General features: G+C 53.4%; 1 protein-coding gene across 1 annotated transcript; it reads right to left on the bottom strand.

The window, feature by feature from the left end:
• Nucleotides 1–657: 657 nt before the first annotated feature.
• MAP1A (microtubule associated protein 1A) lies at nucleotides 658–11,640 on the bottom strand. Its single transcript, XM_008702162.2, has 5 exons — nucleotides 11,558–11,640; nucleotides 11,156–11,296; nucleotides 2,794–10,918; nucleotides 2,422–2,642; nucleotides 658–2,222 (listed from the first exon to the last, which is right to left on the bottom strand). Exons 3-5 carry the CDS (start codon nucleotides 10,766–10,768, stop codon nucleotides 2,067–2,069), a joined length of 8,352 nt encoding a protein of 2,783 aa, XP_008700384.2. The 5' UTR covers nucleotides 10,769–10,918; nucleotides 11,156–11,296; nucleotides 11,558–11,640; the 3' UTR covers nucleotides 658–2,066.
• Nucleotides 11,641–21,717: the final 10,077 nt, after the last annotated feature.

The following is a 21,717-nucleotide window of genomic DNA, read 5'->3' as shown; positions in this document are numbered from 1 at the left end:
TGATGCTTTGGAGTGTCAGGAGGAATTGATATAAAGGGATTATGGTCTTTCTTTGCCTCCTTGACATATTTACATTGGGAAAGCCCAGAACACTGGGAGGGCTGGAATATTCCCTTTCCCGTATGTTTACGTTCACAACCTGGCCTCTCCTGACATACTATAAAGGGTTTCCTTGCAGGACAAAATCCAGCATTTACTCAGTGGAAGTCCTAACTGCACAGGTGAGTGCTCTTTACAACCTCAGTAGGCTTTGGATTTCTCAGGGCTTCTCAACTCTTTGCCTCTTTGGTGTTCCCTTATCCAGCGTATCTAATGCTGGTTATTCAGTCCTCTGCTCTTCACCCCAAAGTATGTAGATCCCCCTCCCAGAACCCCCACCCCTCTTCCCTCCCCCAAACCAAATGTATCTCCCCATCTTAGGCCCCTCTTCCTCATACTCCGGTGTTCTCATTTTCAGAAATTAGGCTGGCTCCCTGTGAATCTTTTTCTCCTTCTATCCACCCTATGTGCTTTGGCTTCCCTGGGTCCTGGAGCTGCTTCCAGTTATCAAAGATTGAGATAAGTGACAGTGCTGGGAGAAGCAGAGAGCTAGAAGCCAAGGCCCAGCAACTAAGCAATGTGTACAGTCAGAAAAAGCCTAAGCAGCACCACAGCATCTGTAATGAACTTGATTTTATTGTTAGAGTTGGAGGTGGCTCCGTTACAGCAGCTGGGAACTCTAGCAGGGAAGTGTGGGGAGGAGCAGAGCACAGCAGCACGGGGAGGGTGGGAGCTAGGAAGAACAGGCCGGCTTATTTTGGTTTCCACACAGTCATTTGGCAGAGAAGCCGAGCCCTGACGAGCGTCTGGATTTCTCAGTCCGGCAGTAGTCTGGCAGGGCTGCTCATTGGCTTGCTTGGGGAGAGGTCCTCTCCTGGGGTGGTTTTTTTTTCAGCCTGTTTTCATCTTACTCAGTAGAAGTTCAGCTTTAGCTCAGCTTCGTCTCCTTCTTCCCTTCCTCCCTCTCATTTTGCCCAAGTTCTCTGGCATGGCCTCTACCTCCCAGATCCTCTGTCCAAGAGTTTGGGGCTGGAAAGGCAGCCAGTGTTCCCATTTCAGCTGCAGGATGGCATAGTGGAATGTTGGGGGAGTCACACATTGCTGGGGTGTCAAATGTTGGGATGTCAGGCAGTGGCTTATTTTTAACCCATTACACACCAGGCCACAGCAGATGACCACATGCAGAGAAGCCAAGCAGGGGATGAAAAGGGATGAGGATAATTGGAATGGGTGGGTGAAAACTTCAAAAGGTCGGGGAGCTTGGAAGGATTCTGGGATTGAGGCTGGGCTCTCCTTGCCCCTTTGTGCTGCCCAGTAGGCCTGGTCCGGGCATAGCTCTGGGATGTGAATGGTATGAAGCAGGGGCTGGGAGGATAAGCAACTTTCTTCTCTTACCAGTCTATTGGTCAAAAGAGCTTCAAGTTTTGGATTGAGACATTCAGATATGGAGGGAAGCAGTGGGACAGTGTAGCAGCGGTGTACCCCTAGACCCCTGTTGGAACCCAGACCCTGGTGAGTAAGGGAATGGGAAATGGAGGAAAGGGCGCAGCTCTGGGCACCTCGCTGACAGAATCCTGCCCCCAGGTCACATAAATTACTACAGGAGAGCCTTCCTTAGGATGCTAAATAAATAGAGATAAAGAGATCCCTGGGTTTGGGGATATGATCTCGCTCCATGAGGGAGGAGGTTGCTGAGACCCATCCTTCCTCCCCACCCAATACAAACACTTGGTAGTGTTAGGAGAAAGGGTCCCTCCAGGGTTCTCAGGCATCAGATGATCTCCTATTATAATTTTTACCCTCCTATCCTCTCCCTGTTGCCTTTGGTTTTGAAACTCCTCTCGGGTATGGATGAGGGGGAGGGACAACCCCTCCATTTAGCCCAGCCCAAGCTTCTACAATAAGACATCCTGTCCCCTGTCTCCCCCACCCCAGCTCCCATGTCCCTCAACCCCAAAGGACTCAGCAATAGCCATTCTCTAAGGGAGCTGGGGGAGCAGATCCTTGGGGAAAGGAGAGTGGTTCTTTCAGAACTCTATCTTGCAGGCTGGGAAGGACTCATCCTGCATGACCACGGTGCTGCTGCTAGCCAGGACCAGGACATTCAGTTGTTGCTGCTGCTCATGAGTCTGCTGGTACCACTCACGAGTCACCTCTGTGTCATGAGTAGGGATCAGAGTCACCTAGGAGGGAGACAAGAAATGCCTGACGTGACAATGTGAAGGGAAGTAAGGTGGATGGGGCATCATGCCTGATGGTCTAGGAAGTAGTCCCACTGCCCACAGAAAGGCCTCAGTCCTTTTATGAATAGAGACTGTGTTCCACTATTGCTTCTGAGTAAGCTTCGACCAGACCTCCTCCTTGGCATCCCTTGCCACTCACCTGAAGATTCTCCCCCCACTGGGCCTTGCCTTCCAGCAATGCATCCAGCACAGCCCGGCTCGGCTCGCCATTGACAGGGTCATTCCCACTGACCACATAGTAGGATGCACGCACTCGACGGAAGAAGTCAAGGTCAGCAGTCTTGCCACTGCAATGATTCGGGATATAGGCGAGATCCACGTATACAGGGGGGCCAGAGCCGCCCTTGGAACCCAAGGCCGCTGTAGAGACAAGCCAGGACTCATTGGAGAGGTAAAGTAGAACACTTTCAGCAATCTTCTTCCTCCCACAATCCTTCCTACTCCTGGAATCTTTGACCAGTCACACCCAACCCCAACCCACCATCTCTCTCACTTTTCATGTTATACTTACATTGTCCTGTTTTGAGTCCATTGACTAGGCCTTTGGACATGGGGCTGTGTCCATCCTTTTCCTCTGCTGGGGTGACCTGGCTTGGAGTGCTGCGTGGTCGGGGTGGGACCCGGGATGCTCGATCTGCAGGCCCTTTACCAGGGGTGGGTGAGCGTTTTCCCCGAAGATCCAGACGCCGGGCAGGAGATGCTGGCTTGGCCCTGCCTGGGGCCCTGCGCCCTACTCTCCCCTGTGCCTTCTCCTTCTCCCGTAGCTTTTCTACCCTCCCAGATTCTGAGCTGAGTCCCTCGGGGTCAGCCATGCACACATCAGGGCGAGGAGGGGATGGGCGGGGGTCTGGTTGAGGGACAGGGGGTGGGTCATGGCCAGGCCTGGGATGGTGAGTTCCACTGACCCCCCCAGCTTTGTCCACAGGCAGGAAGTCCCCATCCTCATCTGAGTCGAGGGCTGCCTCAGCGGTGATGGATGGGCACTCCTCAGTTTCTGGTGGAACATCAGAATCCGATTGTGAGGAGCCTGAGTCACTGGCTGATGTTGGGGGTGTCTCATCAGCCACAGGGCATGGGCCGCCTGTGGCCCCTGGGCCCCCCGCCCGGCGCCGCCCCCCTCTCCCTACAAGCCGAGCTTCTTCAGTTGAGAGGTCACCTTCATCTGTGGATTGGGGCAGAGGTGGGTTCAGAAAGGATGGGGAGAGTTCCCCACGGTGGGGCCGGGGCTCAGCAGCACATCCCTGGGGCCCAGCCTCAACATCAGGGGAAACACTTCTGGGTTGGCCTCCAGAAGCCCCTCCAGGGCACAGTGGCTGCTCAGGGGAGAGCAGCGTCTCAGGCCGGGAACTCCTCTCCGCTCCCTCAGGCCAGTTCCCACGTTCCCAGGCAGGGCAGGTCTCAGCTGCTGCTTTCTCAGCCTTGGCCAAGGCAGGGCCTGGGGTGTTGGGGCTGGTTTCTGTTGGGCCATTGGTGGCACAATCCCCAGAGGGACTCTCGGAGGGGCTTGGCTTCTTGGTGGGGGCCCCCGTGCACTCCAGGCGGCAGGGCAGAGTGCTATCATCCATGTCTCCAGGCAAGCTTGGAGCTGGAGCTGGGGCCAAGTCCAGTGAAGCTGGGGGTGCTGGGCTCAGAGGAGTGAGGTCCCAGAGGCTGTGGGCAGCTGGTTCCACTCCTGGGACCAGCTCTCCAGACCCCCGTTCTGCAGCCTCCAGGCCAGGAGGGAAGCGCTCAGCCACACTCGAAATCACAGGTGTGGTGGCCTCAGAGGAGGAACCTTCAGACAGAGCTGGTGAAGCAGGTCGTGGCAGACTGGAGAGGAGAGGGGCCCCAGGAGAGCTGGGTGATGGGAGCTGGGGCAGTGAGGAGTCCAGGCTGGGGGCCTTGGTCACTTCTAGGTACTCATCATGCCGGGCTCTGGTGGGGGGCCCTGGAGCCAGAGCCAGAGCTCGGTCCCCAGAGAAAGAAGGCAGTTGTGGGGGAGCTGGCTGCAATGAGGAGAAGCCAAAGGCTGAAGCAGGGAAGTCCAGGCTGGGTCGGGCAGGACCCAGGTGTGAGTCCGAGGGAGGGCTGGTATGTGCCTCGCTTTCAGGCCACAATGTGGGGGGCCCCGCAGAGATGGGGTGAGGGGGACTTGGGGACTGGGCCTCTTTCTCTGGCTGTTCCCGAGCCCCCTTCTCCAGCTCTGAGTCACTAGTGCTGTCATCCCAGTGACCCTGGCCTGATTCCTTGGGGGATGGGGTTCTCCTATCTGGGCTACAGCTCAGGATATTACCATTAAGAGTGGGGCTTGGGCCTTTGCTCAGAGGGATAGGAACACGGGGGGGCACTGCAGGTGGGGTAAGGCTGGGCTCCACACTCGGCCCTGGCTCAGGCTCCTGCCTGGGGGGTAAAGCGGGTCCTGCCAGGGCTGCATAGCTAAAGGTTGGAGTGTCGGATTGGAGACTCTTGGGTGAGACAGGAGATGAAAGCTCCTTCTCTGCAGACGGGTTTCGGCCAGCAGCCTCCTCCTTGGCTGAGATGCGTGGGGGCCAGTCCCCAGCTGCCCCAAGTGGGGGCTCTCTAGTGGGGCATGCAGGGCCAAGCCCAGTAAGCATCATCTGCTCATAGATGTCTGCATACTGAAAACTTCTCTCATCAGGATAGGGTGTGGGCTCTCTCTGCTCGGGCTCCATCTGCTCAGGCTCCTTGGTGGCATGGCTCTCACTGGCCTCTGGGACCTTTGAGCTTTGAGGGCTGCTGCTAGGAATCCCAGCTCCACCTTCTTCCCTTTCCCCTTCAGCCTTGCGGTAGTCTTTCCCCAAGGGGGAGTATGGCCCACCTTCCAACTCAGCTGCTGCCTCCTGTACTGCGGCCACCACACTGTCATACTCAGTTGTGCCCCAGGAGAAGGGCGCAGGAGTGTGTGGCTCTGGGGCAGGTGTGGGGGGAGCTGGAGCTGGGGAGAGGGGTGCAGGGGGCAGGGGTCTGTCCTTGGGCACCCATGGTGGGATGTCAGCCAGCCACGAGGGGGTGGTGGGTTCGTTCCTCACGGGTGGCATGGGCTCAGGCTCTGGGATAGGGCTTTTTCGTCCTGGGGCTGGAGGAGCCCTCTGTCCAACCATCTCAGGAGGAGAGGCTGGAGGAGAGATGATCTCAAAAGGGGAGCGGGTCAGCTTGTCCTCTTCCTCTGGTGGTAGCCCAACTGGTGACTCAGCAAGCCAGCGTTCGACCTCCAGTCCCTTCTGTGGTGAGGGCTCCTGGAAACCCTTGAAGTCTGAGGCCCAGGGGCTCTGGGGTGTGTGCTCCAGTGGGGGCGCTTCTTGGTCATCGTCTGGCCCTTCATCGAGGAAAGTGCTCTCCCGCTCTTCCGTGTACCGTGGCCGGGCCCCCTGGCCGTCCAGCTCATGAGGAAACCACACCTTGCGCTCACAGCTCAGCTCCCTCCAGTATGTGTCCTGTTCCAGGCCCACATCTTCTCTGCCCCTCCAGTACCTGTCCTCCTGCTCAGGAGATGTGTCCTCCCATGTCTGGGCAGGTTCTTTCTGTTCTCCAACTTGCTCCCTTCTGGATGGAGATGTTTCTTGCCACTTCTGGACCACATCCTGCTCCTTCCAGTACTTCTCTCCCTGATCCTGGGCCTTGTCCTCCTGCACAGGGCTCTCTTCCAGACCCAGAGCTTTGGTCTTCTCTAGCAGAGCTTCTTCCTTCTGTTGCACAGCCTCAACTTTTTCTGGAGATTTTTCCTCTAGGACCTTCTCCTTTGGTTTCATGGTTTTCTCCTCCTGCACTGGGCTCTCCTGCTCCTGAGTTTTGTCCTTGTCTTCCAGAGTCTTATCTTTCTCTTCAACAGCCTTATTGTTTTGTTCCAAGGCTTCAGCCTTCTTTCCCAAGGCCCAGTATTTTTGTTCAAAGGCCTCATCCTTCCTTTCCAAGGCCTTGTCCTCCTGTTCTTGGGCCTGGCCTTTTTGTTCCAAGTCTATGTCTTTTTCTTCTAAGGTCTTATCCTTCTGTCCATGAGCCTTGTCCTTCTGTTCAGGGGCTTCGTCTGTCTGTCCTAAGGCCCTGACCTTCGGTTCAGGAGCCTTGTCCTCTGGAGCCTCGTCTTTATGTTCAGCATCTCTGACTTTTTGTTCTAAGGTTTCATCTTTTTCTTCTAGGATCTTGTCCTCTTGTTCCAGAACCTTGTCTTTTTGTTCTAAGTCTTTGTCTTTTGGTTTCAGGGCCTCCTCCTGGTGTCCCAGGACGGTGACCCTTTGTTCTAAGTCTCTGTCTTTTTGTTCTAAAGCCTTATCTTGCTGTTCTACAGCCTTGCTGTTTTCTTCTAGAGCCTTATCTTTCTGACCAATGGCTGTATCCTTTTGCTGTACAACAATATCCTTCTGGTCCAGAGTTTTGTCCTGCTGTAGGACTTCATCTTTTGGTTCAGGCCCCTTGTCCGTCTGCTCTGGGGTTCTGTCTTTCAACTCTGGAACTTTGCCTTCCCACTCCATGGCAATGCCCTCCATGGCAGGGCTTGGCAAAGACTCAGGACTCTTGGTGAGGGAGCTATCAGGTGTCAGAATGTGTTCACCAGGACTTGTGATCACACCAGGTGAGTGCTTCCCATCTCCCAACAATGTAGAATGAAAGAGGGAGCTGGCAGGTAATTTTCCATCAGGGCTTTCATCTGTGATGTCTGTCAGAGCAGGGTATGCAGTGGTCCCATCTGTGGGAGGTGACACTGTGGCTGCATGGGGTTCTGGAATAGATGCAGGCACTAGGTGGTGAGGGGTGTCCTCAGCCTGCATCAGAGGCCCCTTTTCTTCCTTTCCAAGGCTTAGTTCCCCAAACTGGAGGGTGCCAAGGTTTTCTGGAGAGAGCTGCTTAGAAGAGACATCCAGAGAGGTCTCCTTGCTGGGACTCTCTTCTGAAAGAGAAAGTGACCGGGTGTCTTCTGGAGACACCTCTGGCCAAAGGTCTTTGTGTAGCTGCTGCTCTGTCAGGCCACAGGGAGACCTCAGGGTGGCTTCTTGGTTGGCTGTGTCTGGGGAGACCACACTGAGTACAGATACAGACTCTGCATCTTCAGGGGAGAGGCTTTGGTCAGGAAGTTGGAGCACCTCATCTTTCTGAGTTTCACCAGGTTCTTGGAGTGACGTTCTCAAATCTCTGGGAAGGGCTTCTGTTCCCAGAATTGGACCTGTGGGCTCTCTTGCCTCCACAGTCTCAAAGACTATTGCTTTGTCCTGTTCTGGCAACAGCTGGATGGTGCAGCCTGTATGTTCCCCAGCGATGCTGACAGGTGCTTCTGGGGCATGGGGGCTCCTGGGAGGAGGCACCTTTCCCTCCTCCTCTAGTGTAACCTCTTCAGGCTCTGGCTTAACTATCTGCTGTGTAGCATCTTCCTTGCCCACACCTGGTGTATGCCCAGTTTCTCCCCAGGAGCCTTCTTCCTGAAAGTCTTGGGGCTCAGACTTTTCTTCCACTGGGGACTGATGAAAGGGTGTGTGGGTGGCACTGGGTGGGCCAGATGGTGGAGGAGAGGCCATCTTCACCGTGCTATCATCTGGGCTGAGGCAGCGCTCCTCCACTTCTCCAAGGACTGCTTCCCCTGGATGTAGGGTATGCCCAGGGCCACCAAACATTGGAGCTCCAAATTGACTAGGAAGTTTCTCAGACATCTCTACATTTGTGGTCTCCTCCTCTTCCTCTTCCACAGCTTTCTCTCCAGGCAAGCCTCTCCCTACAATCTCTCCTTTCTTCTCTGACTCCCCAGTCACAGAGAAATCCTCACAGGGTGGTGATTTGAAGCCCTTATCTTCTTCCAGTGAGGAGGTGGGTGAGATGGTTCCAGCTGATGGCACATAGTCCAAGCCCTGGGTGGCTTCAGTGCGGGAGGAGGGGATGCTTGTGACTGTGTCAAGCAGCAAGGAGCTCTTGCCTGTCTCCTCTGTCTGGGGAGCTGTGAGTGAAGCCACAGACTGATCCTCAGCCACGGATGTGGCAAAGGAAGAAAGCTTGTCGCACTCAGTGATTGAGGTGGCCGAGGACACGTGCTCCTCTTCAGCCAAAGGGGCGGCCACTATGTTTGGGGGGTAGGTGAGTTCAGTCTCTGGCGCTCCATAGCCTTTGCTGGAGGCAGCAGGAACAGCACTGTCTGTAGGCTGGCTAGCCTCAAAGGGGCTGGGACCTTCAGGCCCAGGGAGGTCATATGTACTTGTAGGAAATCTAGGTGGAGCTGGGCGTTCCTCCGGCTCGTCATGAATCTCCTCATCTGAGATGGTCTGCTCTGTCTCTGAGTAGCCAGGGATTGTTTCGTCCTGGATGTAAGAGACATGCTCAGTGGCTCCAGCAGGTGTGGCGAGGCTGCTTAGGAATGATGAGGTCTCCTTCTCAGGAGCCTTCCCCTGGAGTCCTACTTCCCGGCCTCCGAGGGCCTCCCTGCCCCTTGGAGTTGCCTTCAAGGCTTCCTGCATATGTTTTTCGTAAAAACCCTCAGCCTTTGTCTCTTCTTCTTCTTCCTCATCTGAAGGGTGCAACTCCTCCATTTCTTCTAACTCGGCCTTCTCTATCACATCCTCCTTTACCTCGGGTTCACTTTCCTCTCTGGCTTCTGTTCTATCAGGGAGCCTCTCTGCTTCCTTCTGCTTCTTTTCCTCCCAGGTGTCTTTCTCTTCCTCTGTTTCAGCCACTGAGTCTGGGCCTCTATCCTTACCACCTTGTTCTTCAGGGATATCTGAGACAACCTCTTTCTCCTTCATCATAGGCTCTTCTTGTTCCAGCCCTGGGACAGAGGGTGGTATCCCCTGGCCATTTGTGCTCGGTGGTCCCTCCTCTGTAGTGTCTGGAGGGAGTGGTTTCTCTCCTAGTCCTATGTCTCTTTGTTCAGCCAGCAACCCCCTCTCCTCACGCTTCATCTCCTCAAAGTCCTGTGTAAGGTCCTCTGGTGAAGACAGAGCTAGCTCCCTGTGCCCACTAACTATTGGGGATGGTACAGCCCCCTTCTGGGCTGGGGGTGTCCGGGGCTCAGAAGAAAGCTCCTTCTCAGCACGAGCAGCCCGACTCTTGTCCATTTTGACCCTGCCAGGGGCCTTGGCTTTGTAGAGGGTCTTACGTACCTCAGGGGTAAAGGGCTTCAGGTCTGGCTTGGAAATTTTCTTGACCTCAGGTTTGGTATCTTTCCTCTTCTCCTCCTTCTTGGCATCCTTCTTCTCCTCCTTCCTTCCTTCATCCTTCTTGAGTTCCTTTCTCTCTTTCTTGATCTCTTTTTTCTCTTTGTCTTTTTTCTCTTCCAGCTTTGATATCTTTTCTTTCAGGTGCTTCTTCCCCACCTTGTCTTTGATCAGCTTTCGCTTCTCTGCCTTCAGAGCCTCACTTGACTCTGTCCTCACCCTCTCAGGCTTGGTAGGCTTCTCTGGGGGCTTCTCAGATGACTCTTTTACTTTTTTCTCTGTTTTGGCTAACTCCTTAGCCAGTTCTGAGCGGGCTTCCTTGGCTCCCTCTTCGGCCACCTCCTCCCGTTTGGCCAGCTTGCTCACAGCTGTCTTGGCAGGGGCCTTGAGGCTCTCCTTGCTGTCAGCCCGTTGTTTGATTTTGCTGGGTTTGAGGTTGGCAGGCACAGCGCCAGAGGCCAAGTCCTTCTGTGTAGCCACAGGGTACCGTAGGAAGTCCAGGTGCCGAAGCTTTTCCAGGCCCTCCAAGATCTTGTTCTGGGGAGCATTCCCTGGAAAAAGCACACGTACAATCTTCTCCGTGGGGTTGGCTGGTAGCCAGACCACCAGAGCAGTGATAGAGGTCAGGTAGGGCACCGAGATCTCAGCCTCCTTCCCATTAGCCAGCACGATGCCTGTCTTAGCTTTACTATTGCCTGCCCACTTTTGCATGAGGAACTGCATCTCCTTGCTGTCCTTGACAGGGTTGAGGACATACATGTCCAGCCGGCCCACACCCATCTTGTGGAAGAGGGTCAGCGGCTCAATGGTGTTGCTGACCACTCGGTACAGAGGTTCGGCCTGGATGCCCAGGCGGTTTAGGTGTTGCAGAGTGAGGCAGGCCTCCTCAATGCTGCGCTTGGCTTTCCGGGATGCATCAGGCAGCCGCAGTTTATCTGGTACGTTGAAGAAGACAACTCCAAGCTCAGGGGAGATGAGGTTCTTCACCCAGTCGCTGTAGCTGCTCGAGCCCTGGGACTGCTCCTCCTCCAGTTCTGCCACTTTGCGCTGCAGGAGTCCATTGATGCCTGGCAGGTTGTCTGCGCCGATGTGTGTGAGCAGCACGGAGTCAATGCGGTCCAGGTGCCGCACCAGCTTCCAGAAGCAGGACTTGCGATCGGAACCACCATCCACCAAGATGTTGAAACCGTTGACGGCAAAGAGGGCAGAGTCTCCGCGTCCACCAGGGAAGATGTAGCAGCAAGGCTTGGAGAGCTTGAGGAAGCCCCCTGAGGTGGGGGGCTCTAGCAAGTCGAAGGGAGATGGCACATCCACAGTCTCAGAGACATACTCGGAGAACTCAGCCACACCATCCATGGTGGGCAGCGTGGGCTCAGGGTTTAGTCGGAGGTGCAGGGTCTCTTGGGAACTGGATAGTCCCAGGTGGCTCCAATCACCCTCCCCTAAGCAGGAAACAGTGAGGAAGGCCTGGATCCCAGGGTCTCTATTGCTGAGCAATTGGGCAATCTAGAAGAATGGGAGATGAAAGGCTGATCAGGTCAGGTAGAGACCTGGGGTTGCTTTAACCCGACTTAGATTCAATCTGCTAGTCTCTACCACTTTGCGAGGGGATTTCCTCCTACCTTTCGGCCAGAGTTCCCTCTGGTCAAGCAATGTGAGATTTTCCCATCCTTGGATCCCTCCCCACAGCTCTAGTCCTACCCCACATTCTGTTCCTCCCAGATATGCAGACGTGGAACTTACCTCTGGGTTGTGAAGGACCTGGGCAAAGTTTTGATAAGAGTAGGTACCACTCTGTAGGATGAGGTCTCCCCCAGGCTCTAAACTTTGCCCACTCAAGATCAGTAGTTTGTGAGCTGATGGACTGCTAAGGAGATGGTGAACCTAGAAGGGAAAGACAGCAGGGGTCACGGATGTAGGAAACCCAGGGAAGGCCGCTGGATGTTCCTGGTTCCCCTCAGTACCGCAAGGACACGTTCCCCACTGCCCACAACATTTCCAGTGTGGGGCTGGGGATCATAAGGCGGCTTAGATGGTTCAAAGCCAAGTCCAGGAATTCTTGGCCTTACAGCAGTATTTCTGGCAGAGGTGGGTTATAGCACTTCCAAGCAAGCCCTCGTGGCAAGGCTCAGACCCTAGTCTTACCTCAGAGCTGATGCTGTCGGCACTGGGGTTTACCAGGATGATGGTCTCTAGGATCTCACTCTGGTGGGAGAGGGTCCTCTGGCCTGAGGGAGGGAGAGATGCAGGATTTTGTATTGAAGAGAGTGAGTATAGACTAAAAGGGAGAGGCATTGTGTGGGGCAGAAGAGAAAAGAATATACTCTCAGGAAATGGGGCCGAGGGGAAAGTGGAGCCTAGCTATCCTTAGATCCTTCCACTTTGGATACTGCTGAGTAAGGTCTAGGAACGGGCTCCTCCAGCCCTGCCCTTTCAGGGTTTCCTCCTCCCCTCTCCCAATCTGCCACACCCTCTGGCTGCTCAGTCTGGTACCCCACCCCCTCCGCCTGGAACTTCTGCCTCAGGCCGCCTATTGACAAGAAGCTTTTGTCCCTCTCGAGCACTAAGCTCCTGGTGCTGCCTGGGGATGGGGGGCTCAGCTGGAGGGAGGGCTCCCAGGATCACGATCCTCACTCAGCTCTCTCCTAACTAGCCTGCCTCTGTCCTGGGCTTTCATGCCACCAGAATCCCTGGAAATAAGGACGGAGACACTTATTCGCCGCAGTGTCTACGGACTCCACATCCTCCTTTCCATCTCCTATCCAAGGCCAGAATTCCCATTCCAAAAGACTGTTTCTATGTCTCTAAACCTTTGGGGTTGTACAATTCAAAGAGGAGAAATAGGACTGTAATTTCTCATTCTGTTCTCTACTTCCTCGGAGACCAAGGCTGCGCTTACAAACATGGACACAATCATACTGTTTCCACCACAACTCCCTCTCCCACCTTACCTCCACAGCTCCAGGCACAAGAGAGGCCTGGTTCACTGCCCCACAACCCATCCCTTGTGAACAGTTTCATCTCTCATCCTTGCCCCTCTCCTACGGAGATGGAGATGGCAGGCCACAAACGGGAGTCAGGGGTCCACAAACAAGAAACAAACAAGGACGGAGAGATTCAAAGTGTTTCCCAGGCCATGGAGAAAGACAAGACAGCCTCAAATCCCCCATCTACGTCCCTTCTCCAGACTCACAGGAAACACCAAGTAGTGCAGCAAAAAAAGAAAGTGGCGGGTTCAAAGATAAGGAAGGAGGATGCTGCCATCCCCTGCTCCTGCCCTTCCTAACTGCTGCATGCAGTGGGGTTACCTTGCAGACTTGAACACATGGCCTGCGAGTGGGCTGTCTGGGAGATATTGGTGGGAGAGCTCATAATCTGTCCCCTAGATTACTCGACTCAGCTCTCTCCTCTTTCTGGGGTTTGGATGAGAGAAGCCTGGGGCCAGGCCCTTTGTTAAGAGGAAGAGCCCTAGTGCCAGGATCAGGCAGATCTGGCAGCCCGGGGCTGCACTTGCAGCTGCAGGGGAAATGAGCTGTGGATGGTGTCAGAAGAACAAACCTCATGGATGGTGGGTGGGGCCCAAAAGGAGTTCAAGGGTTCTCTTCTATTAACTTGGGAACTGAGGGAAGCTTTGAGGTCAGTTCAGAGGATGAGAACCACCTTAAAGACAGGCTGGGGCACGGTTTGGGCAGGTGAGGGGTATCAAGGTTCAGGGAAGGGCCAGGCTAGCCATAGGCTGGTCACAGGCATAGGCATTTCCTACCCTCCCCACAACATATACGCACAGGGGCACACATTCAAGCTAGGAGGGTCTGAGGAGAAATCTTTGTGGTACAGACTGATTTGTTTTCTAGCTACCACTCTTCCTCCCCTCAGTGGACCATTCCTCACAGTCCTCTGTGTATAACCGCTAGACTTCTCTGATCCCCCTTCCTGTCTTGGCGAAAGACCCTATTCCTCGCCTGTGTGCTCTCCAATTCTGACTGGCAACTACGTGGTCTATATCGTGCACCCCTCCTTTTGAGGCCTGGGAGAAAGCCCTGTTTCTCTCTTCTGCTCCCCAGCAATCCCACTGAAGGGAATAGACTTGTTTTTCCTTTTCCTTTGGAAAGGACTTCTTATGAGGCAAGGGCACTTCCCCTTGGCCAGTGATGGGGTAGAGGTGGGCTGGGGTGCTGAAGCTGAGCAGGCAGGAGGGCAGGTGTCTCCGCAGTGAGGCAGAGGGGAGGGGGGGCCGCTTGGGCAGCTGCAGTATGCCGCAGTGTGTGAGTGTCTGTGAGTGTGCGCGCTGAGCTCAGACTCCAGCTCCGCCCCCACCCCCCACCCCAGCATGACAAGTCATTTTCTTGGCTGCCTCTGCATGGGGGGTGAGGAGGGGGGACGCAGAGAGGGAGAAGAAACTGGCGCCTCTGTTCCAGAGCCCCCATCTTGGGAAGAGAAGCGGAGATGGGGTGGGGGTGGGGCTGAGACTTGGAACCTGTGGGGTTGACAGGACTGGGAATGCAGGGCAGCTGCTGGGGAGGGAGTGCTCTCAATCTCCAGAGGGAGCCAGAAGTGGGGGCTTAGAGTCCTGGTCTCAAGCTGGTCGCAGGGAATGGGGAGCGAGGAGCCCACTGCAAATAGGTTGATCTGCGAAGAGGCGCATGCCACGTCTTAATGACCCTTTCCTCCCCTTTTTTTTCGCCACAGTGTCACCCACCTTCCCTTACTTGGCAAAAACTCGCTACTCTGCTCACCCCCAGCATAGCAGCAGCTGAGCAATCCAGCAGCTGACACCAGAGACCCTCCCATGAGGCGCATTCCCATAACATCCGCCTTTCCTTCAGATTCTTCTGCCTCTGCCCAAAGACATAGCCTTCAAACTCCTCCAGCACGGCGGGCTGCCAGGCAGAGCCAGTGACACCACCCTCTGCTGCTGCTCCTGGGCTGAGTCTCCCAACCCAGCCCAGCCTGGGAGGTGGACTGTCACAGTCCCGGGCCCCACTGGCCTCCACCTGGTCCTGGGTCCAGGCCGACCCCACAGTAATGTTCATCTTCTCTCTGTTCCCCCACCTTGCCCATCCTGCTGGGCTAATTGCAAACACACCGGATTAGGTATCAACTCCTTTCCCGTTAGTCCTACCACAGCATCCCCCCCCCCCCATGCAAAGCCCTTTGGTTAGGTTCTTACCCTGGGGTGTGGGCGGGAGCCCCTCATGGAGGCAGCAGCTCCGGCCTCAGCCGGCAGCTTCAGGGAAGAGTCTGCCGCACTTGGGGTGGGAGTGGGGGGGTGCGCTTGATGGGGAGGGCGGCGCCTGGGCGGGGAAGAGGGGCTGGTCCATGACGAGGCACTGGAGACTTAACTGTTTCTTTGCCTTCGTTGTGTCAGTGCTCTGGGGCTTCTGTTTGGCTCTGGAGCAGAGGAGTTGTCTAGCAGCTAAAAGAGCCCCGGTGGTCTCCAATAGCCCACAGGGCCCTCTCCCCCGATGCTGTTTAGTCAAGAAATACTCTTTTAGCATCAGCCAAAAGCCCTGTGCTATGGCACACTGCAGGGATACAGGAGGTATGGGCTGCCTGGGCCCTCCCCCTTTCCTCAGGAACCATCTGCCGCCTCTCCCTTCAGACCCAGGGAATGACCTTCAATTCCTGGAGGAGCAGGAGACAAAGGGGCTGGGGACCCGCAAGAATGGAAGAGTGAGGGGACTGCTTGAGATGAAGACTGGGGATGGGGTTGTGCTGAGCCCTGTGAGCTTCTGAGCCACAGCTGCAGAAACCAGGGGAGGATAGAAGTAAGTCTCATTTTAGATCACAGGGTAGGTTGAAATTCCGGAGTGGACACTTGGCCCCTAGCTCATCCAGGGTGGGGCACAGGGACCCTGGGAGCTGCACATCGTTCTATGCCAATGTAATACTGCACAGTAACCACTGATACTTGGAATTCCTGGGTCATTAAATCTGAAGAGGCTGGGTGCTTTCTGCTTTTCAGTGAAAGAGTTAACAGGGACCAAGGAGGATCACCAGGGCCCCAGGCCCAAGCAAGATTTTCTTAGTAGAGGCCAGTTATTAAGTGCAACGTAAAGTACTCTTTGGATTAAAAAAAATCTTATGACTTTATAGGGTCTTGGGTCCCTGTGCTCTCCTTGTCTCTGTACTTTTCTATTTCTCTCTGATGTCTCTTTCTTGTACTATCTTAATCCTTCCAATGTTGGCCCTGTTTCCCTTAGTCTCTACCTCTGTCTCAGGACTCAAAAGATTCAAAGGGAAGATCTTGAGGGCTCTAGCACACAGTTCCAACCCGGTGATGCACATGCTCCCACAGAGTCCTTCCTTGCCCTCTTCCCTTCCACCAACCCTCCCCAGTCCTGGCCAACCCCTGATGCCTTCCACACATTGACATCCACCCACTCAAACCCCAGCACCAGCCCCACCCTTGCCCCAGACTGCCAAGAGTTGCTTTTGAAGGTCAGAGAAGCCAAAATAGTCTCTGCTCTCAGCATCCCCCATCCCCCCCTTAACTGTAGCCAGAGGAGAGGAGGAGCTGAGTCACCAGAACTGGGAGGGGGGAGAGAACAGAGGAGGAGGAATCCTTGCTCAGATCCGGAGATGCAAAGCAGCAACATGGCAACAGCCCCATTTGGATTGAGGAGGCCATCTGCAGAGATACACAACCCAAACCAGGCTGAGTTCTGAGCATCACAAAAGGAAAACACCTCCCCTCTGCAACATCATATTTCTTACTTCTTCCCATCTCAAGCCTTCTATCTCCTACCTGCTTTCTAGGGCTCTCTGGAGTGTGCTAAGAGGGAAACTTGAGTAGACATTTGGTTTGAGGACAAAATAACATTTCCCAGCTCAATGCGGAGCTCACCCTTATTCTCAACTGCTGCCCCCAAGGGCCACACCCTGGTCATAGTTCCAACTCACATTGGAGTTTTCCTTCAGCCCTTACCCTCTGAACAGCCACCCACCACAACTGACCCCTCCACCTGCCATGTTTCGAGGCTCTGCTGCAATGAAATGGTGAGATGCCAAAGAGAGAGATGCCTGAGCTCAGGCACAAAATGCGACTAGAAGTCGTGGATTTGAGACCTGACTCTACCATTTTATTAATTGTGCTGTTAAGCCACTTAACCTCTCCGAACGCTTGCTTCCTGAACTATAAAATGAGTATAGGCTTAGTACCATCTTCCAATAATGCAGGGAGGAATGAATGGCATAAAAGATGAAAAAGTGCTTCATTTCTAGAATCCTAAACCTGCAGTACACAAATGCCACTGGAAGTCTGTCTCCTTTTTGTGGAAGATTTATGATCAGGGAAATCGTAAATCAGAATCTCAGATCAGACCAACTCTAGAGTATACCCTTAGCTCCCAGGTAAACACAGAATTGGAGATGCCTGCAGAAAGGGACTTAAAATACTATTCATGTTCGCTGCTTTCCCATTTCAGACAAAGTGCAGACCCCCAGTTGTAGGGGCCAATGAGCTACTATATTAATACAGAATGGCTTTCATGTTGGCAGAAGTAACAGCACTACCACCTTCAGAGCACATCAGTGGTAATGGAGAGTCACACAGAAGGCCTACAAACTGGTCCTTCAGTGTGTTCCTTAAAGTCTTAAAATATCAATATGAATTATTAATTATGAAAGTCTGTCCCTTTCCTGTGGGTGAACAATAATAGAAGTATCAGAGTGTTGTTTAAACTCAGTTGTCCATGTCCTAATAGTTTCTGGGTTTGTTTTATAATGCTTGGAAGCTCTAGATTATCTGCAGGATTTAGAAAGGAAGGCTCCGAGTCACCACTGGAGACTTTCTGGCAAAATTCACCTTGTAAAGCCTTTACCAGATTTGACCGCTAGAAGGAGCTGGGCCACTGACGCTCCATCAGTGGATCCTTCTTTTTCTGTGTTTGAGACAGGAGTAGATAGTGGATAGGAATGATTGCACTTGCCCTGACACTGTAGGATACATATTTGTCCCCTTTCTTGACTTTTGGTCCCAGGGTTGAGGAGAGGTGAGAAGGATGGTGGCCTCGCCTGTGGGGTGGGCAGAAAGGATTAAGTCATAACGTACTAGCATATACCCTTAAGCCCACCCCAGCAGCATGGTTCCCCTTGCCTCTCTTCAGAATGGGAGGCTGAAGGGCGGGGCAGTGTCTGCAGCTGCTCTGGGCTGACTGTTGTTTGTGGGGACAGCTGAAAGAGGAGCCAGCAGGGGTGGGGCTGTGGCTGTCTTGAGCCATGTGGGTTTTTCCAGGAAATTCTCCACTGTTCTCCAGGGACACAGATAGGCCACCATGAAAATGTCCAAACCTAAAAAAATTCAGTATGCTAAAGTGAGCCCTGATTTTGGGAGTATTGCCCTCTGCTCCTGGCAGACACCATGGCAAAACGCTTTGATTAAAAAAGGTCAAGTAGGTGTTTATATATTAGCGCTTATTTCTGAGAAATGCCTGAGGGTAACTACACATCTCTCGTAAGTATCTTCCCAAGGATCCCCAAATGTTAATCTGAAGAATGGCTGAGCGTTTGGTTTAAATTCTGTTCATTCTTACACCATTCCAGAAAGCAGCCTACTCTTAAGTTTCTGTGACCCAGAGGACAAAGTTAGAGGATTCAGTGTGAATTGTTAACATCAGCAGATACCCCCAAACTTTAATTCAGTCATTCATTTCACCTGCTGCCAACACCTTATCCAGCTTGCACCAGAGATCCTAGGCAAAACTGTCGATTTTCAATCATCAGTGCTAATGGAGGAAGCCATGACGTGCATAATTCTAAACAGAAGGCAGTCTCAAAACAGTGAGTGGTTAGCTTCACAGGAAGCCAGTCACATCAAGGAGATGCCAGCTTCACATTTTTTTAAATGCTGCACATATTCCTAGGGTAATGAACATTAGTCATATTAACCCTCTCATAGCCTCTCTCTAGGAGCATCTCTAGAGGAGTCAGTGATCAGGGAAATGACTAAAGATGGGGCAGTTAGGAGGAGTATGAAGAGAAGGGGAGGTGATTATCCACACTACACTGGATAATCGAGAACTATTTGTATAAGATATAATTTCAGTCACTTGGTGGTGGTGACTGTTGAGTTGGCTGGATTTTATATTCCATAAAGGCACTGGCACATGGATTGGCGTGTCAGCATTTACTGATATCATGACCAGAGGCCCACCACTTTCATAATGGGATATAGGGCTTCCTGCAGTCTCCCCACAGATACTGACATGGAATGATAGCTTCTAAAATATTTTCTTAAATCCCTAACCCATTTTTCCCACCCAGCAGAATGGGAAACTGAATCCTGTGAACTTTGATCTCAGAGCCAAGTCTCAGAGTGTGACTAGCTCTTGTGGCAGCAAATCCAGGAGACCCTGCTTCCTTCTACCCTAGATTTGATGGTGCTCATCAGCCTTTGGTACCGGGATTCTGCTCTGCTCTCGAGATCTGTTGGCTGAACCAAAGGAGGAACCAGAAATACTGAAACCGTAGGCCATGCAGACTGAGGAAAAGGTGCTAAGCAAGGATCTGGGAAGGTGACTGAAGGACTCACAGGCTAGGATATACAGAAAGGGGAACACAAAAAGAGAGAGTGGATTTTTGCATGGGAGATGACTAATCACTCAATAGAAGTATCTCATTCCCTTAGTGCATGTCAATAGCTGTCCATAAACCACCCTCTTCTCAGGTAGAAATTCTGTTCTCTAGGTTCCCTCCACCATCATACCATCTGTCTGCAAAGGGTACTGGGTAGACAAGGGTAGCTTTGGAGCTTTGCAACTTTCCCCTCAAGAGTCCCTCCCTTCTGCTCAACCCAAACCTCCCACAAAGCCAGCTCTGCCAGAGAGACTGGACCTCCGCTCTTCTGTAACCAACCCTCACCCAAAGAACGGAGACAAACGATACTAGTCCTAACCTTTGACCTCTGCGGAGAAGTGAGCTAGGTGCCGGGTAATGAAGAGTCTCAGTTGTTGGTTCAAGTCAAAGGACGATAAGTCAATGTTCCAGGAGAGAATCCCTGTGAGAGAAAAAAAAAAGAAAGAGGGCTCTAGATAAGGTCAGTGGAGGTGGACTTAGGAGAGTACTTCCAAAGCTCAAAGAAGGGGTAAGGACAGGGAGAGGATAAGGACTGCCATGATCAGCCTCACTGAGGTCTTTAAGAAAGGTGGCTGGTGCCTATGTCTATTTCCCATCATGTGCCTTCGTTGAGCTTTGCCTCAGCCAGAGAAAGAAGGGCAGAATCAGGGCTAAACTTGGTCATTAATGAGTTTGTATGTAGTCATTTTCTTGCAGAGTTGCCCAATTGTGACAGAAATGACACTCAAGGCCCGGTTCCCAGATACTGGGGCCTGCCTTTCCTCTACAGCTAAACAGTATTCTAGACTCTCCCTCTTTGCCCCCTCCTTGCCTCTACCCCTCCATGGCTTGCTTCTACCCGCAGGTGGCTCCGCAGCACTGCGCCACAGCCTGGCAACTGGAGAGGGAGGTGAGGACTGAGGAGCTTGTGGCCACGAAGGTCACTCTCAGGTTTACCGCTGGCACTGAGAGATTTAAGATTTGTCCACAGCGTGCAGAAAGCACCCTGTTCCTGTTCAGGGACCCTAAAGAAGAAATTAAGGTAGGAACATGGACTCTCCAGGGGATGGTGAGGACTCTCAAGACATTTGACCCGAGACACTGCGAGTGGGAGGGGTGTGACCAGAGTGGCCCCAGGGGCTGTATAGATTTCTCCTACCTCGGGGAGATCGCGGAACGCCATGGGATGTGAGGGAGGGATGGGGAAGCGAGATGTTAGTAGCTAGAGACGATATGGACACACGACATGGAAGATGCAGGTGACCGGGGCTGATGATTCAGATTAACAGGGAGCACAGATCTCAGTCAGTGCAACCTAAAGATGGGGAATGCAGACGTACACATATGGCGGAGAAGCACGGGATGGAGGATGCCCCAAACACGGCCAGGACAGCGGCTCACCTTGTTCAAGGTGGGCCCGCACGGCCCTCAGCTGACTCTCTGTACCGATGTCACCGATCACGATGAGCAAAGAGTGCTTCCGCAGGTCCCAGTGTGCTGCCGCCAGTGCGGCTCCGGCTTCGCACAGCGGCTCCGCGGGGCTCTGAGCCAGCAGAGCGCCGGGGCTTCCGAGCCCCAGCCCGGGACTTGTCTCCATGGCAACGCCGCTAGGCCGCCCGGGCCCAGCCTCGGTCTCCATGGAAACTCCGTCGGAGTGCTAGGCCGGCAGCGTCCGCTGCAGGGAGAGTGTGCGCGGTTCTTAAAGGCCGGCGGTAGGAACCGTTCATTGGCTGCTGCCTGTCAGGGGGTGGAGCCCTGGAGCCGCAGGGGCTGGGCTGGGGCAGCGGCGTTCCGGCCCTGCGGACGCCCGCTGGCGCGGAGCAGTGGCTGCTGCTGTCGTCCCTGTCTCGTTTTCTATAGGGAGCTCCCACCCGGTCCTGGGCAGGGGTGGGGCTCTGAGGGACCGGGTGGAGGGGCGAGTCGATTGCCTCGGCGCCGGAAGAAGCTTCTAGTTAGGATGTTTCCCGGATAAGTACTGTCTGGCAATTCCGCAGCCTCACCAGAACTGAGGGGAGCCATATTGTCCCTCTCTGTCTCCCAGTTTGTATCGTTGTCTCCATCTGTGCCGGTGTATTATCATTGTCTGGTGCTTTTTTTTTTTTTTTTTTTTAGTTCCCTGCCTGCCAGGGTCCTAGATTCCATCCTCGGTTTACTTGTCCTCATTGCCCCAGACCCGGGGAATGCTCAGGAAGGCTGCGCGGTATTGGAGGGACAGAATGACCTTCCAGCCCTGAGTCCCTGGTGAGTTGTTATTCCGAAGATAGTGGTTGGCTAGTCTCCATCTCTGCTGAGTGCAAGACTCCAGTGCAATGAGCTCAGACTGCAGCAAGGCGGATTTGAGTAAAACGCAGGAAAGACCTTCCCAACTACAAGTAATGTGACACAGTGAGTTGGGTAACCTTGGGAGACAGTGGTGTTACTTCCCCCAGGGAATTCTCAATACAGAAGGGGCAATGTTTGAACCGAAGAGGGTGACCAGTTCAAAACCAAAGAACCAGGGGATGGGAAAGAGGACTAAGGAGGCTGGCACTGTGTTATGACCGACTAGAATATTCTTGTAAAAATGGTGTGTTCTGTTAAGTCTTACCTCCCCTGTTCCTCAGTGTGTCCCCATAACATACTCTGCACTCCAGCATCTTCTTTTACCCAAGATTCTGAATCGTTCTGTACATGTATGTATCAGATGGAGAACCTGTCTTTCAGCTTGGGCTCCAGCAGCACTTTTTTTTTTTTTTTCGTTCTCATTTGCT

This window comes from Ursus maritimus, unplaced genomic scaffold, assembly GCF_017311325.1.
Source record: "Ursus maritimus isolate PB19 unplaced genomic scaffold, ASM1731132v1 scaffold_35, whole genome shotgun sequence".
NCBI classification, from domain to species: domain Eukaryota; kingdom Metazoa; phylum Chordata; class Mammalia; order Carnivora; family Ursidae; genus Ursus; species Ursus maritimus.
This window is presented reverse-complemented; position numbering and strand designations above follow the sequence as displayed.